This window comes from Simochromis diagramma, unplaced genomic scaffold (genome assembly GCF_900408965.1).
Source record: "Simochromis diagramma unplaced genomic scaffold, fSimDia1.1 OVJJ01000361.1, whole genome shotgun sequence".
In the NCBI taxonomy this organism is placed as follows: domain Eukaryota; kingdom Metazoa; phylum Chordata; class Actinopteri; order Cichliformes; family Cichlidae; genus Simochromis; species Simochromis diagramma.
In genome coordinates this window covers 17,621,945-17,638,718 of record NW_024386860.1, presented here as the reverse complement: position 1 = coordinate 17,638,718, position 16,774 = coordinate 17,621,945, and the positions used below count along the sequence as shown (strand labels likewise).

The window sequence follows — 16,774 nt, the reverse complement described above, 5'->3', positions numbered from 1 at the left end:
AATAGAGAGGATTTTGTGACGGTTCTGAAAGTTTCCGAGCTCATGAAACACGACAGCTTCACCTTTACACGCAGCAGGAAGGTGCAAACGTTACCTTACAGACAGAGATGCACTCACAGGTTACAGTGGGCATATTCTGCTTTTCCTTTTTCTCAGTCATGTATACATTCCTACGATGGCGTTCAAACCCTGAACTTTCAGCCCCAGATGAAGCCGTCATCCTCCTCCTCAGAGGCCAAATCCTGTTTTTGTGTCAGGCTGTAAAAATGTTTATTTCTGCTGTAACGTTTACTGTAGAGTCTACGGGGACCGACTCACTGCTGGAGGCACGCGCTGGTGGACGTTAGGGGAACTGCAGCTTCTGCAGCTGTTTGCCCTGTGCTGTGGTGGTGCTAGTTACTGCTGCAGACTTTCTGTTTTGGTGGAAGGTTTTGGGATTGCGTTACAGCACCAGCACTGCACTGGTGAACAAAAGGCATGCAAAGCTATTCCATTTCAGACCAGCAATATAAACGGAGCAGGAATGAGCAGAATAGGTCTACAGCAGCTAGTTTAAGGTTTAATATTAGATCCTGTTTTATCTCATGTACGGCACAGGCCAGGTTAAAAAAGCCTGGCAGGCCTTTTCAGCAGATCACCGCCTGTTTAAACTGGCTGTTTGACACAAGGAGGCTCGCTGCTCATTTAAACCTGCCCTTCAAAGCTGTTTACAAGCCTCAGTGCTGAAAAAACAACAACAAAAACAGTGACTTCCTGTCCCAGATCAGAAGCGGATGCCCCTGAGAAAGTGTAACCCTCAGCAGCTGAAAGTTTCCCACTGATGTTTAACTTCACACCAATGTCTTAGTGTCTTTGTAGAAAACTTAAGGGCTCAACAAACTATTATAAACCTGCCGTGGGCAAATGCACCACAAGCCGTGCCCAGTGTGCCTCCCGGAGAGAAGCCAGTGGAAACACAAAAGGGAAAATGTGAAACATGTTTTTCTTAAAAGCTTTGGCTTTTAAGAAAAACATGTTTCCAGAAAGCCACTAGATGGCAGCTCAACACTGCCAGTCTGCATGTTTACTGCTCGTCTATTGTACAAAAGTACGTTTCATACTTTGAGAAGAACGAGACACACGTACCTGCATGCTGCGTGTTGGAATAATGCAAAGGCGGAAATGTGATGGTTTCTTTTCAGAACAAACACCAAAAGCTTGAGATGCTAAAAAAGAACAAACAAGCGTCCGTGCCCTCCTTTGTAAGCGATGTACTTTGTGCTTTGAACCGGCGAAACGAGAAGAAAGCCTCCCCGCTGCACTGCTCGTGCTTCAGCAAATCAGAATCTGCAGTTTTAGGTGTGGAAATGTTGCTTACTGGAAACAAACTGAAATAAAGAAACACCGAAATAAATCAAACTTCTGACACAATAAGCTGCTTGAGGCCTTTACATGTGTCGGGTTAATGTGCAGTGATGTCTGTGAATGAAGTCAAACTGAGCTGCAAACACAAATTAGTTTTTAAAGTGAATTCTGTGTCATGTTATAGATTCTGCTCCCGGCTGGTCACATGTTAGGAATGTTAGTTCTTCATGTTACATGTTTGTGAGCCAAATTGTTCATGGTGTCACCTCACAGAGGAGCTGAAAGGTTTTCTAAGAACAAAGTTGAGTTTACGGCGAGGAGAGCGTGCAGAGCTCAGCGTAACGGTGACTTTATGCTCTGTTGGGTTAAGATCAGGTGACGGACTTGGCCATTCAAGAATATTCCACGTCTTTGCTTTAATAAACTGAGAAGCTTTGCTGGTTTGGGTCGTTCTCCATCTTTATTATGAAATGAGGCCCAGTTCGACTGTATTTAGCATGCATGTGAGCAGACAGTCTGTCTCTGAACACCTCAGAGGTCATTCAGCTGCTTCTGTCCTGAGTCACATCATCAAAAAACACTAGTGTCTCAGTGCCACTGGCAGCCGTGCACGCCCACACCATCACACAGCCTCTGCCGTGTTTTACAGATGATGTGCTCTGGATCATGAGCGGTTCCACGTCTTCTCTTGACTTTTTTCTTGATCTTGGTTTCAGTGACTTGCACCCTGCAGTGAACCCTCTGTATTTACTTTCATGCAGTCTTCTCTCTATGGTAGACTTGGATATCGAGAGTGTTGTTCACTTGGTTGGCTGTTGTGAAGGGGTTTCTCTTCACCATGGAAATGATTCTGCGATCATCCACCACTGCGGTCTTCTGTGGACATCCAGGACTTTTTGCGTTGCTGAGTTCAGTGCTTTCTTTCGGTCTCATGGTGTACCAAACTGAGACTTTGCTAATCCTAATATTGGAGCAATTTCTCTAATGGGTTCTTTCTGCTTTGGCAGGTTAAAGGTGGCTCGTTTCACCTGCATGGAGAGCTCCTTTGACTTCATGTTGTCTGTTCACAGCTGAGACCTTTTGTTTCATAGACACATGAAGCACTTTTTGTAGTTTTCAGTGCTGGTCTGTGGCTGGTGCGGCTGTATGAGACACACTCACTGGCCACTTTATTAGCTACACCTTGCTAGCACCAGGTCTGAGCCCCTTTCAATTCTTCACATCGCAGATTCAGAAAGTTGCAGGAAACATCTGAGATTTTGGACCATGTTCATGTGATAACATCACACAGCTGCTGCACTCTGTCCTGTTCCAACTTTCCCAAAGGTGCTGAGATGATCTGAGCTTTGTGAGCATTATCGTGCCAGGAGAAGCCAATCAGAAGATGGCACGCTGAGGTCATAAAGGGACGCGCATGGTCAGCAATCTGAGAGAGGGAACTGCATCAGGGCACCCAGCTTTAGTCTTGATAAGTTTTCTGTTGTTCTTTAATTTTAGCGCCCACCCCCCCCCACCACTGTAAATAAAGCGGTTAAGTAAAAGTCACACAGACGAACTGCACCTTCTAGTGGTGCAAAGAGGCATTACAGCAGAGCAAAGCCTGGTTTATCCTCACTGTGTTTGCACGACTGTTGTTTCAACGATCATCAGCACGGGAGCTCAGATATTCCCGGGATGGGACGACATGGTGCGGGGAAAGATGAGACCCATGTTTCAACATGTCCTACCTGCACTGACGGAGGTTTTCCTCGGTTGGAGAAGACTGCAGGAACTTTATTTGTGAACCAAAACGGATTAAGCCAAAGGAGACAAACACAGACTCAAAGAAAAGTGAGGCGTTGTTGCGTGTTTAGAGCTTTTCATTTCTCTCCATGGCATGGTGTACAATCACATCTTTACAGTACATTCCCATCTCTGCTCCTCATCCCTCTCTCCCTCCTTTAATAAATATTACATCCTTTTGTTACCCACGCACGGCCGTGCACAGCAGGGCCCGCATGCTTCAGCAGACGCCGTTTTCCAAAACGAAATGGAGAGAGAAAGAGAACGAGAGCGTGAGGAAGCGCAGGAAAGAAAACCAGAGAGGAAGCTCTCGGGTGGGTGAAATGTTTTCAGGTCCGGTGAGCGGGGAGGACGAATAACGACAAAAATCAAAGACGGAAGATGAAAACTGAATAAAAAGAAAATGAATCGTACAAACGCACACACAGAAAAACAATACTGCCAGAAAAATTCCCTTTTTTTCTTCTCCGGGACCCTCACAGGTCTGCTTGGTCCTCACAGGAGTCGCTCCGTCACTGATCAGACCTTAGAGCTTCCACCTGAACCCAACATGAAAGAGAAATCTTCAAAAACAAACTAACACGAACGCCCAAATGTCCTCCGCTGCACACACACTCACACACGGTTCATTATTACCATTATATATATATGTATCTATGTACTACTCTGCTGAAACATTCAGAACATGAATCACTATTATTGCTGGGGCCAGTGATCGTTCTCGTGGAGCCCCTCTTGGCCCACGCATAAAACAGCAAATCAGAGCAGGAAACAGGCATCACATGACTTCTTCAGAGCAGGACGAGACAGTCAGCGGCAACAATAAATACTGTCGTGGTCCAGGAAACAGTCGCACCGAGTTTGAAAAAGACGTAAAACCCTGACGGAGCCCGGGAGAAGTGGGAGCGTGTTCCTCGTCCTCTTTTCTCGTCCGCTGAGAGTCGATCGACGCTCCCGCTTTCCCGAATCGTGAACCTCGGAAATGTTGCAGGTCAGAAGAGGAAGTTCGGTCTGTGATAGTCGAGGTCTGAATTAAAGGAGATTGCAGCTGACCGGGTGGTCTGAACGGGCCCACCTGTGGCCTCGTCTCTCACACACACACACACACACGCACACACACGCACACGCACGCACACGCACGCACACACACACACACACACACGGTCGGCTTGCAGCTGCAGGGAAATTATTGCTGTGGTCCTGAAAGCTTCCAGTCTGAGTTCACTCGAGGTGAACGTCGCTGTTTCAAGTCAGTCAGGCGAGGAGAGTTCTGAGCGGCGTCCTCTCTCACCGGGGTTCAAACAGGAAACGATCCGAATCTCTGCGGGTTCGGCGGTTGGGAGGGGGGCAGTCGGAGCAGGCGAGGTTCAGGCCTCGGTCAGGGACTCCGCGTCAGCAGGGGGGTCCTGCTTGACCTCTGGGACCACGATGCCCTGGTGGAGCTTCTCTAAAGACTGCTTCATCTGGAGACAGAGAGAGGCACACGCTGGGTTATAATCTGTGAGCTGAAGCCAGCCGTCAACGCAAACTGAAGCGGGACGCCAACCTGGTCGAGCAGCGAGACGGAGGACTGCAGGATCTGCTGCCACTTGCTGAGCTGGGCCTGATGAAACTGCCTCTGCAGCTGCAGGACCTGAGCCCACTCCCCAGCTGTCTGAGGCAAAGGACTGAGGGGTGAGGAGGAGGAAGGAGAAACAAGAGGAAGAAGAAGAGCTCTTTAACCCAGAGTCAACAGCACAAAGTGAATCACATTTAATACGAGTGTGACTTAGTAACGCTGACGACCTTTTATGTTTTTGTCTAAGAAACAAACTGAGCAATAAATTAGACAAAAAAGCAAAAGTAATACAAATGAAAACTCATAAACAGAATGTGAATGTCCATGTGCGTTAGTGTGCGAGCAGGAACTCAAACTTTTAGTTTGAAAGTGCACTTCCTGTCCTGTGTGCTGTCCAAGCACCGAAACATGTTTGAAAACTCAGCAGGTTATTAAAAATATCCACAAACCCGTCCGTGAGCGGTTTCATGGACGAACTAGTTTCTTCCAACCAAACCGAGCGTGTCACAGCGTGCAGGAGGCGGCCACACAAACCCGAGGATTAAACCTTTCGCTCCTCACGGGACGGAAACAGTGACGTCCACCTGCAACGTTAGCTCGCTTCACACTTCTGTAACTGGCGGATGTAGACGGTAGAAAGAAAATAGTCCCTGCGTCACAGAGAATAAGACAAGACGGGACTTCCTTCCTGCTGAAAGCCAGTTTTTTATTTGTTTTGCTGTTTGGTTCATTTTGCGTGAAATAGATTTTTTTATTACTTAAATGATGCTCATCCTATTTTTACTGATTTTATCCCCTTTAAAACTTCTTGTTCTGACCTGTTGCTATGCAGTAACAGAGCTGCGGTCCCCCACAGGAGCAACTCACACCAAACACCAATTATCCTTCCCAGAGGAACGTGTGTGTGTGTGTGTGTGTGTGTGTGTGTGTGTGTGTGTGTGTGTGTGTTTAAGGAAAGCAGGGCGGTGTCTTTTACCTGTCAGCAACAGAGTAGGAGTGCCACGTCTCCAGTGTATGTGCGGCTCTTTCCAGAGCGTACAGCTTGTAGAACAGCAGCATGTTGAGCGCCACCAGCACCACCAGACTGACGGGGACAGACAGAGCGCACAGAGGTCAGAGTCACTCAGCGCCAACCACAACCTGAAAATGTTTCACACTGAACCACACGGACAGCAGGAAGGTCGAAAAACCAACGGAACAAAAGAACACAAATATTTGTGGGTTTGTTGGAGTCTGAGCTGTTACAGGAAGAATCCACCGTCAGCTAACACACACAGGCTAATTTCAAGGCTTCTTTTCATTTTTGTTCAATTTTCCGTCTTACTGGAAACCTTTAACTAGACTTCATCCCAGCAACGATACAAACGACACAGACGGCAGGCTGCGGCCTTTAAGCTGGTCTCACTGCAGCACATGTGTGTCAAACATGCTGAGGAGGTATGACCAGCAGGTTTGGATTAAAAACTTCTGAAACAGTTCTTTGATTGATTCTAATTTTGTAACTTTGTTGCACCGACCTTGTTCAGTTTAAAACTTCTTATTTTACAAATAAATCAGACGTGAGGGCGACGGTTTCGCTCAGTGCTTCTGTCTCTACACCGTCTCTATCCAATAAAGGCTAAAATGTGGTGTCACATTTCTTCAGACAGATTTCATCTTTTTTTTTTATATGACTTAAAATCTGGTTATGAATCCTCGTTGAAATAATCCTCCTCCCTTTGGGGACAGATAATCGTACGTTTATGAGAGCAGCTTAAAATAATCAGCAGCTGTGCTTTTAGACCGAAGAGAAATGAACCTCATTCATCACATTTCATTTGAATTTGTCAAAGCTTCACGTTCAGCCTGAACGGTGGATTTTTCCTGTACGTTTGTGCTCAGAGGTCATATTTAAACAGCCAGTGGTGTAACGTTTAAAGCCTCTCATACGAACCTGATACAGATCCTACGCACAAGAAGTAATGCAGAAAGGAGGGAAAAAGAGAAATGGCAAGAAAGGCATCGTGAGGCCGTTAGTAAGCAGAAGGATCGATTGTGTCTGCATGAGCAACATTCAGCAGCGCACTGAGCAGCAGCGAGCTACTTTAACCAGAGACATACAATCAAAGCAGGGCTGTGATCAGCTCACAGTATAGAGAGCACGCGTCGTGCACCGGTCCTGACGCCGCCGTGCAACAGTACAACCCCTCCTCATACAACCGTCTCCGCTGCTGCTGATTAAATAAGACCACACATGCTGGACAGACAGAGCGACGCTCACCCACAGATCCAATCCACACACTCGACTCCACAAACACTTACATGAAGCTGACGATGAGGAGGATGGTGGATATGCCGTTGTGCCCGCCGCCACGCGATCGCTCCCCCAGCTTCATAAACTGAGAGCCTAAAGGACACAACAGTGAACACTTTGTTACTGAATCAATTAGAAATCAGTGAGGTTGTGTTGGACGGCTGGAAAACCGAACACAACCACCAGAGGGCGTTACTGCACAGAGGCGGGATTCGCTGGTTGCGTCTGTATCCGGGCGGACTTACCGGCTTCTCTCGTGTCCCTCTCCTCTCCCACTCCTCTGTCCCCTCGGTCTCCACCACCCGCTCCTCCTCCTTCCCTCTCTCGCTCCCTCTCGCCCTGCCGCCGCGAGCACGTGCGTTTCCTGCGGCGCAAGCCCGGCGGGGTCTTGGCGGCGTCGGTGCCCACCGCTTCGCCTGTGGTCATCACGGTAACCTCAGTCTGCAGGAGTGTCTCCAGCTTGCACACCTCGCTCTCTGCGTGAGAGATTTAAAACCCAGAATGGAAGACCGGAGGGAAAATACCTCGCTCCATGAGGTGTCACAACACGCCCCGAGTCCACCAAGTTCAAATTTGATGCAGTTTCAAGAACGTTATCCAAAATCAAAACTATATTTGAAACCTTGGAAAGTGGGACTGGCAGCCCGCGTGTCTGTTTTGTGACTTTCTTTAAACAGAAATGAACTTAATGGCTCCAGTTTTGTCTTTTACATAAAGTGTCAGCGCACACGCAGACGTCCAGGCGATCTCTTTAAAAGCTCCGGAGACGACCGCGACCAGACACGTACAGAAAAATGTGTACGTCTGCCTGATTACAGGCCGGAGCTTGTGACGGCGTGACAGAATGTAAGCTCTGATATGCTCTCTGTCAGCGCCCATGTCTTGCTTATCTGTGGACAGCGTGAGGCCCACCTAAACATCCACTACACTCAGCGCACAGGCAGAAAATGAGTTATCATAATATCATTACAGGGATATTATGTTCTCTCATTCAGCTTCTAATGATTCACGTAATTTAATTCCCCATCAACAGTTTCATTCTCCATATTAAGACCTTTATAGTTATTATCAGAGCTGCAGGAGGAGCTCAGATCAGCTTTAGTTCTAGTGAAGCTTCCTCATCAGTTCAGCTTCTTTAGAAAATGTAAATATTTAAATTCAAAACCATAAAACCTGAAAGAACATTTTGTTTTAGAGTCACTGCAGGAGTCTCCTCCCCTTTTCCTCAAGCTCCGCCTCCCATCCCTGTCAGTGCCACGTCTCCCAACCATACATCACAGCCGTCCCACTGTCATCTCACAAAACTTCCCTTTCTCTCTTCCTGCCATCCTTGTGTCACAAATCACTCCTGACGCTCATCTCCGCCCACTCCACCCTCTTCGTCACAGCTTCTACCTTCAACATCTCTGCTCCTTGCATCATCTTCACACTTTTTAATGCAAGAAATTAGATTTTTTTTTCCTTTTTCTTTATTTAAATTAGACTTAAGAATATTAATTGACTGCTCGTGGTCTCTTTGCAGTACCATCACAGGCCCCCGGGGGGCTGCGTGGACCCAGGTAAATTGAATGCACTTTGCTTCTGTAGTCTCACACTGCACCACACTGAACACAGTGAACTTATATTTAGAGCAAACTATCAAACGATGTCAGCTCTCAAAGTTTCCTCTGTTCAAAGAACCTGAAGTTGTAGATAAACGGCTCGCGGCCACATTACAAACCACATCAATCCTCCATCTCTCTGATCTGCAGCAGGAAGCATCCTTTTTTCTTTTAAATTAAGCATTTCCTGTTTGTTTCTCTCAGCGGCTCGGCTGCCCTGACTCACCCATGTGTTTGTAGTACTCTTCGATGCCGCTCCAGGTGTTTTTTTCGATCAGCGCCTTCACCAGGCTCCACGGCTGCTTCCTGTAGCAGATGTCTGAGGAAACTCTGCCAGAGGAGACGCAGAGGAACTTTTAAAGCATGCACAACATTTTTAAGCATCATTTTTATTCTCTGGAAAGAAAAGCTCTTTAGTTGAACCTGCGCTGCATCACTTTGGTCTTAATCCGGACTTTTCTCAGCTCGTAACTTCACACAGGGCCTCTTACATTTTCTACAGAGTCTGATCTGATAATTCAAACTCAAACTTCCGTTCGTATAAGAGCATTTCACAAAATTAGCAAGCTAGCGTGTTTCAGTCTACCAAAGAACTGCATCAAGTTCAGAGAATTATGCAAGTACAACTATGACTAAAGAGTCGAGCTCTGAATCGGGAGGATATTAAAAATCAAAAATAGGGGCGATTTTGATACCGTTTTCAGGTTAAACGACAAAGTGTGGCTTTGTGTATGTGTTTTAAAGTACAAACCTACCCCACATGGTGAAATAATTCGATATTTCACCCAGAATGCTTTTTTTTAAAGAGCATTGGCAGAAAATGGAGGAAACACGCAGGTACCCACGCATGTTCCTGTTACTCTACGTCACAGACGTCAAACTTCGATGTATGCCAGAATATTAATGCTTGAAGTTGGTTATGAATGATCCAGAGAGCATATTTAATGTTAACGCTCTCCAGGTGGGAACTTCTCACACAATTTCTTGGGAAAGACATCTGTCAAAACAACCGACATCTCATATTTAGGTTCATGTAATCAGACAGAAAGCGACGACCAGGAGGAGTATTTACAGCCTAAAGCAGAATGAACTTGGCTGCATTTGGGCTTGAGATGAAGATAACTGGGAACAGGAGAGCCACCGCTCTTACTTCAGCTAAGCTGTCTTCAGGCCATGTTGCATAACGGTCTATTGAGAAACTACCGTCTGCTGCTTTTGGTGGAAAATGCTGAAAAATGCTCTTCAGTCTGGGAATGCTACAGTCAAGACTTCAGACATGTGGAGTGCCATTTCTATCACAGTCATGCTCACAGGCTGAGCAGAAATTAAACAAAATATTATTATTTTATTAAAAAATAAAATGCGTACTAAGACTAAACTAAACCCAAGTTTCTTTGGTGTTTGGTGAAAACAGCTGGCCTGACGAGGCTTCGGTCCGTCTGCGTTTTCAGACTTTTGGAGGTTTTCTGAGTCCGTTAAGCTTTTCCACTGCTTTTAATCATTAAAGTGGACCTCGCGCTTCACCGTGTGTGCTGGTGGTGCCTCTTTGAGCTCTTTAACGGATTATCTGACTGACAGCATTCGACACCAGTGGGTGATGATGTCACGGTGGCTTCACCCATGGGCTGCAAACTCCGTCCTGTGGTTCATTTTAGCCGTGCTAAGCAGCGTCTCCGGTACGTCAGCTGAGTCAGCTGCTTATTACTCCAACAGCATTTTCATAATAAGGACTGATTCGAGCCCTGGAAGCTAACAGAATATTAGCCTGTAGCCACTTATGCAATCATGACTTCTTCTACTGCTCGTCTGCTGTCGTGTTTGTCGACCTGCTCAGCTCATGTTGTCGTGTTTTGATGTCCTCATTTATCAGGGACGGACAGACGGCGCAGAGCTCTGTTGAAATCTTATTTCCTTTAATAACTGCTTTTACTTTTTTAAACTGGATATTCTGCGACTTGCCCGTTGCTTTTAGAGCAATGGAAGTTATGAATTTACAAAGTGAAGTGTACTCGATTGGATTATTATCTAATCACGAACGTTATCAGTCACAGTATCATCAAGTAAAGCAGCGCCGAGTCCAACAGTGTTTTCAGTAAGGAGCCCGTCTGATAGAGTGCAGGCTGCTGCATAAATAAACTCGAGTGTTTTTTCAGTTCTTCCTTTGTTCGCTCGGCCGTGGCTCTAAGTGACACCGTGTGAGCGTGAAGAGTAAGCCGGGCGACCTCCACGAGCGCACAAACCTGAGTCGGCTCTTGTGTTTGTTGATGGAGGTGAGGCAGTATCTGTGGACGGTGTAGAAGTAGTCCTGGTATGGGATGCCTGAGGTGATGACCTCCGAGTCCACCACGTAGCACTCGCCCCGGGCGCTGCTTTTCTGCAGCGTCTGTAAGCAGGCAGAAGGTGGAGTTTTAGTGCAATGCAGGATCCATGTTTTTCACTCCACGTAGAAACTACAGGCAGGAAGTGAATCCAACAGAGCCCCACCCCAAAAACCCCCAAAAAACCTAAACATCACAGTTGTATGTCAAAACCTTTCTGAGTCAGTGCTTCATGTTAAACATGCAAAACCACAAAACGACACTAGTAATCATGATGGCTGCATCCGTTATACGCACTCTGTGGTTCCCTCTGAGGCCCCACTCTGATTTATCAGTAAATCTATCTTGCTCTTCTCTAGCTAGCTGCGGTTTGTTGACTAATGCTGCTGCAACTTTCCCATGTTTGATGCAATACCTGCATCAAACATGCTACAGAGCTAGCAATCCAAACTGCTCTCTCACAGTAGTTAAACTGTCAGTTATTATGCTCCGTAAATATAATAATCACACCATCATCATCATCATCAGTGATAATATTGAAGCTTCCTTTGTGCTCGTATTACACGGTCATGTGGAAAATAAAGACTCTGCAGTGAAAAACTTCTTCTTTGAGGTTTGTGAGCCGCTGTGTGCAGCTCTCCTCAGGTCCTGCCACAGTGCTGCTTCTCTGCTAAGGATCATTGTCCTGTTGCATGGCTCATATCTGACTGCAGAACATTTGAACATACAGCGCTGGCAGTTGCTACAAGGTGTTGGTTTTTGGCTTTAAACATCTCCAGTTTGGCCTCATCTATCCAAACATTGCTCCAAACTGTCAAAACCTCTGCAGATGGTCAGTGAATCGAGTGCACCAGCAGCACCTGGCTGCTCTTTATCCTCCTCGTTCCACTCGCACAGCTTCTCGAAAAAAAGAGGATTTTTTATATTAAACACGTCTAAATGTGTTCAAGTGATGGGTCAACAGCTCAGAATGCTACAAATGCTAATGTGTCCGACAGAACACGTCTCCAAATTCAACTAAAAGGTTAAACTGACTCAAAATTATTGAAGCGTAATAACAGAGTACTAACATCTCTCACATCTCAAATTAGAGCTAGTTGAAGCATCAATACAAAATAAAACCTCCCCTCCAGTTTCTACACAATGAAGCTAGAAACGTTCGTCCTGACGACTGACCTGCGTCTCCACCACAGGGGCGGTCTTGGGCCCGAGGGGGTTGTTGAGGGCGATGGTGTAGCTGAGCACACGGCTGGTGTTCCCACTGCTGCCGTCCTGCTGCCATTCACCCACCGACAGGTCTGAAGGGGAGGGAGAACAAGAGTAACGAGAGGGCCCGAGAGACTCGGTGAAAATGGGAGAGCGACAAAAAAGAGAACACGCGAGGCTCCGAATTTATGAATGAAAAGGAAAGAGTGCGAGAGCGAGGAGAGAGAGTCAATGCACGCTCCTTTACACAAAGAAAGAAAGGAAGAAAGAAAGGAAGGCCCCAGTTAGAGCTACAGAATGTCCCTGAGCGAGCTGGGCCTCCAACCAGCAGCCTCACAGCTTCACTTTCATCTCAGCTTCACAGAGAAACACTAAAATATACAACAAATGAAAGCAAAGGCAACTCTGAGTGCCAGTTTATCAAACATTATAATTTTACAACTGTTTAAAACGTGCATAGTTCATATTTCTGTGTAGTTTTCATATTTATATCCTGTACACAGCCTGTACATACTTATAGTTATACCTTCATACCGTGTACATTGTAACATACCCATAATATATCTGTATAGCTGTAATATATCTATATTATGGCTAAAACACTTTCTGGATGCAAACTGCATTTCGTTGCCTTGTACCTGTAACATGTGCAATGACAACAAAGTTGAATTCTCTTCTATTCTTCTATCTAGTCTATTCTAAACAGGAAAAGTGACGCAGCACAAAGAAGAGGAGCAGGTTTTTCAGCAGCTCATCAGTGGGACAGGGTGAGCTTCAGCAGCGTCACAACAGCAATCACATCCCCAAAATCAGATTTCCAGGGGAATTTGTTTTATTTTCATTTCAAACACCGGAGCTACAAAAACGGACGCTGGCAGATCAGGTATCAGCAAACTGAGAATAAGAGTGGATGAACTTATTTACAGCGGATGAGCAAACCTTAACTGTTAGTGTCTCAACAGGAAAAACTTGCTCTGTCACACTAACTTCCTGCAACAAGTTCACACAAGCACTGTGGAGGTTAGTGAAGTTAACTGTGGGCAACATTAGAGCATGACATCATCCAGCAAAGCTACACGGTTAACAGCAGGAGAAGGGACTCAGAGTATGGCTAAGATATTGATTTAGTGATTAAAACGTGGGCTTCAAACTACAATTAAAACACGACAGCCGAGATGAAACCGTGTGTCTGCATGACTGCGGCAGATTCAGCCCAGTTCACCTTTATCTATTTATTTAGTTTAAAAAAAGAAGAAGTAATTAAACATCATGGAAATCCACTGAAATGAAACGAGTGAGTCATCAGGCCTGACTCTCAGGAGTGTTTTAACCTACCGGTGAAGTGTCGCTGGGAGAAGAGGTGCTGGATGAAGTGCGTGTCAGCAGAGAAGAGCAGGTCATGCAGTTTGTCCACGCTCATGCGGACCGCCGTGTTGATGAGCAGCCGCCCGCTAAGGTCGGCGCAGAACGCTTCCACCTCACCTGCAGGGCCAAAGAAAAGTTTGTTTTGATGTTTCTACAAAATATTTGCCTCCACCACGGAGGTTTGCTTTGTTCATGAGCAGGCGCGTCACAGTGTCACTAACGGCAGAGCTCGACCAAACACGGTTAACTTTGGGTTACATGTGTTTTTACATCTTTATAGGACAGTTTTTGGATGTTCTCAATAAGTAATCCGACTACTCTGAACACTCATCTTTATGTTTTTCCCATCATTGTTAGTTCACAGAGCGAGGGTATCAATATGACCATCTCAGGCACATAAGCCACACCCACCTGCTGTTAAACCTGTTAATGAGCGACAGCCAATCGCAAAAATATTAGCTTAAACTCACAGTAAGGCCCAGTGTAAGTATAACAAGGATTATTTTGAACAGTGAATCATGCAAAGCCACTCTAGCCGAGTCCAAGAACAAACAAATGTGAAGCCAAGAGTCAGCAGGAGAGGTGTAGAGTAAACGTCTACAGCACCATATAACACGCTCAGCTTGGAGGTGATTGTAGATGCGTCAGCTGATCGGGGAACCGTTTCGGTTTGGTTCAGGTCAGATTTAACTGAAGTGAGACAAAGTACAGCATGTTCATGTTTACAAAACCTGCATTCACTGCTGACGTGCAGCGGAGCAAAGAGTTATTGTTCTGAGATCAGGAGGGCAGGAAACCACTTTAATATCATTTGTTACCTACATAAAGGTACCTCTGAGTCTTATTGAAGCTCTAAGATGTTATCAGAATTAGTTTTTAGATGAAATTTATGCCGACAGATTCAAATTAAATCTCTTTTCTTGTGGTCTCTTTGCCCAAACGACACTCACTCTCTTCCTGTGTGTCAGACGAGTTGCTGGGGTCTGTGGGCAGGTCCTCATCGTTGGTGATGTCCAATGACGAGAGGTTTCCCAGACTGGCAGTTGGTGGGGGCAGCATGTGATTGGCTGACTCGGACAGGCTGTCTCCGCCTTCTTCCAGAGTCTGATGCAGAGGAGGCGGGGGAGAGAGAAAGAGCACATGGGAGGGCAGTTAGTGAGGGGTCTGAGGGAGATCACCCCATTGTCATATGACTTGAGAGGCCTCACAGCGAGGCTGGCCTCGTGCTGATGTGGCCTCGGCAGGCATACCACTGTAGCCATCCAATTAATGTGAAACCGGCACAGAGTTGACACAGCGCTGCATTTATTCACTCTGTCAGCGTCGAGATAACGGCTGCAGAGAAACAACCGCAGCAGCAGCAGCTTTTGGCTGGTTGGACACAGAGACGAATGCAGACTACACAAATATTTCCCATCAATTCCTTCTTGCCTGGAGGCCTCGTTATTATTTTTCCTCCTGAATGTGCTCATAGATGTAGCTGTAATCCTTTGAATCGACTAATTATTTGCTTTTTTTATTTTTAAATTGATATAATAGAAAATAGAAATTCTCACATCTATTGGGAACCATCCCCATCATGTTTACTCCCCTCTAGCCTGTTATTTGTATAACACCTTCATGCCGGCGAGTTCAAAGTGCTTACAGAGGAGTAGAGAACAAGAGCAAACATAATAAAACTTAAGATCAAGTATTCAAGTCATTGAAAACAAGATAGATAACAGTAGATAAAATAAGCACAATACAAAATAAAACTGCTCAATGATGGATGCCAATTAATAAGACAGAAACCCAGCAGGTTAAACCGCAATAATCCGGTCCCGTTAATCGTTTTTTAGATCCTGGATCCAGTTACATAAGTGTGTCTGATTGGATTTGCTCATTAATTAGAACAAATAATCGTAATGAATCAAACGTGGGAATAAAAGGGCCCAAAACTGTGTGATCAAGCGTTGGCAGTGCAATTTAAATAAGCTGCTTTTAGCTTCAGGCGTGTTTCATCAAATACAGATTCAAAAGATTCAGTTTCAACATGCAGAGCAAAGGTCAGCTGGCTCTGCTTCCCAGCCCTCCAGGTATAACAAACAGACAGCCACGTCCTGCATATTAAATAGTCTGAATGTGAAGAACACTCACAAAAGAGGCAGCAGCAGAGGCCGGGGTGGAGGCGGAGAAAGAGGCGTTGGTGGTGGTGGTGGTGGATGGCAGCGAGCTGTGTGAGCTGGGTGGGCTGGGTTCGAGGGGCTCGGAGCCGAGCCTGCTTCCCGACAAGGAGGGCACCTCCACGGGCAGACAGGAGGCAGAGGAGGGCGGAGAGGATCCGCCGAGGCTGGCAGCTGAAGGAGGACTGCTTAAACTGCATGGCACCAGCGGAGGCGGAGAGCTGCCCGCGGAGGGAACGGATACTGAGCTCAGGTCCAACAGGTCTGTGACCGACCCAGACTCCTCTCCCGGCCTGGAGAACAGGGCAACAGGAACGTCGCAGCGAGGGAAAGAGAAAAACATCTGTTAGAGAACCCAGAGTCTTCTTGTTTGCTTAAAAAGATGGAAAAGTGACCCCTAAAGCTACATGTATGTTTAAATGATCGCTAATAAGCATGTCTGTCATGCCTTCTTCTGTTTAAGCCATTAACCACAATAAAATGACTATTATAGCCTCTGTCACTGCCAATCAACTATAGACGTAACAAATAAGCTTAAATCTCACTGACAGGGATGCATATTGTGTCTTTTTCATTAGAGAGTCAACTTATCGTTGACGTGCAGAACTTTACCCAACAATAAAAATGTGACACGAGGAAAAAATAAAAGCAGGTTTTCAGCTTTAACATGGTTAAGACTCAAATAACTCGCGCATCTATAACTAGAGGTGGTTACATATAGACACTCACAGCAGGCCGTTCATGTGTTCAGCGGTGGGGGAGACGTAGTCGTCGTCTTCGCTGGTGAGGCCCAGCTCAGTGCCGTAGCACTGGTGCACGATGTGCCACAGCTCTTTGGGGGACAGAGACTGCAGAAAATACAGACATTTAATCATGCACGTTCCTGCGCGGTTCACTCTGCAGCTCTTTGTCTTGTCAAACTGCAAGTGTAGAAACAGCAGCTGCAGGCAATGGGATTTGTGTGACAGCCAAAATCTACCGGTGTGCGTGCATTAGTCTGGGATGTTCACTGTGCAACAGAGTGTGGGACTTTTTATTGATTCTCAATGAGCCTTGAATCAAAATCAGTTGTGTAAACATGGTGGACACTTTACGACTCCGTCTGAGGCGACGGTAAATATAGTGCCATGCGGCCCATTCAGAGC

At 46.1% G+C, this 16,774-nt stretch overlaps 1 protein-coding gene across 2 annotated transcripts in view; it reads right to left on the bottom strand.

Moving 5' to 3' along the window:
• Positions 1-29: 29 nt before the first annotated feature.
• Positions 30-16,774, bottom strand: part of gramd1a (GRAM domain containing 1A) — a 53,247-nt gene continuing 36,502 nt past the window's right edge. The window contains exons 11-24 of one of the 2 annotated variants that reach the window (XM_040031174.1): positions 16,359-16,477; positions 15,604-15,922; positions 14,418-14,571; positions 14,074-14,157; positions 13,438-13,584; positions 12,073-12,194; positions 10,819-10,961; positions 8,805-8,908; positions 7,223-7,453; positions 6,986-7,070; positions 6,618-6,629; positions 5,661-5,768; positions 4,673-4,793; positions 30-4,589 (exon numbers count right to left, since the gene is read on the bottom strand). In XM_040031174.1, coding sequence (XP_039887108.1) covers positions 4,494-4,589; positions 4,673-4,793; positions 5,661-5,768; positions 6,618-6,629; positions 6,986-7,070; positions 7,223-7,453; positions 8,805-8,908; positions 10,819-10,961; positions 12,073-12,194; positions 13,438-13,584; positions 14,074-14,157; positions 14,418-14,571; positions 15,604-15,922; positions 16,359-16,477 — 1,845 coding nt within the window. In that variant the 3' untranslated portion in view covers positions 30-4,493. The remainder of the gene's footprint in view (positions 4,590-4,672; positions 4,794-5,660; positions 5,769-6,617; positions 6,630-6,985; positions 7,071-7,222; positions 7,454-8,804; positions 8,909-10,818; positions 10,962-12,072; positions 12,195-13,437; positions 13,585-14,073; positions 14,158-14,417; positions 14,572-15,603; positions 15,923-16,358; positions 16,478-16,774) is intronic. The other variant, XM_040031175.1, reaches the window with a different exon arrangement.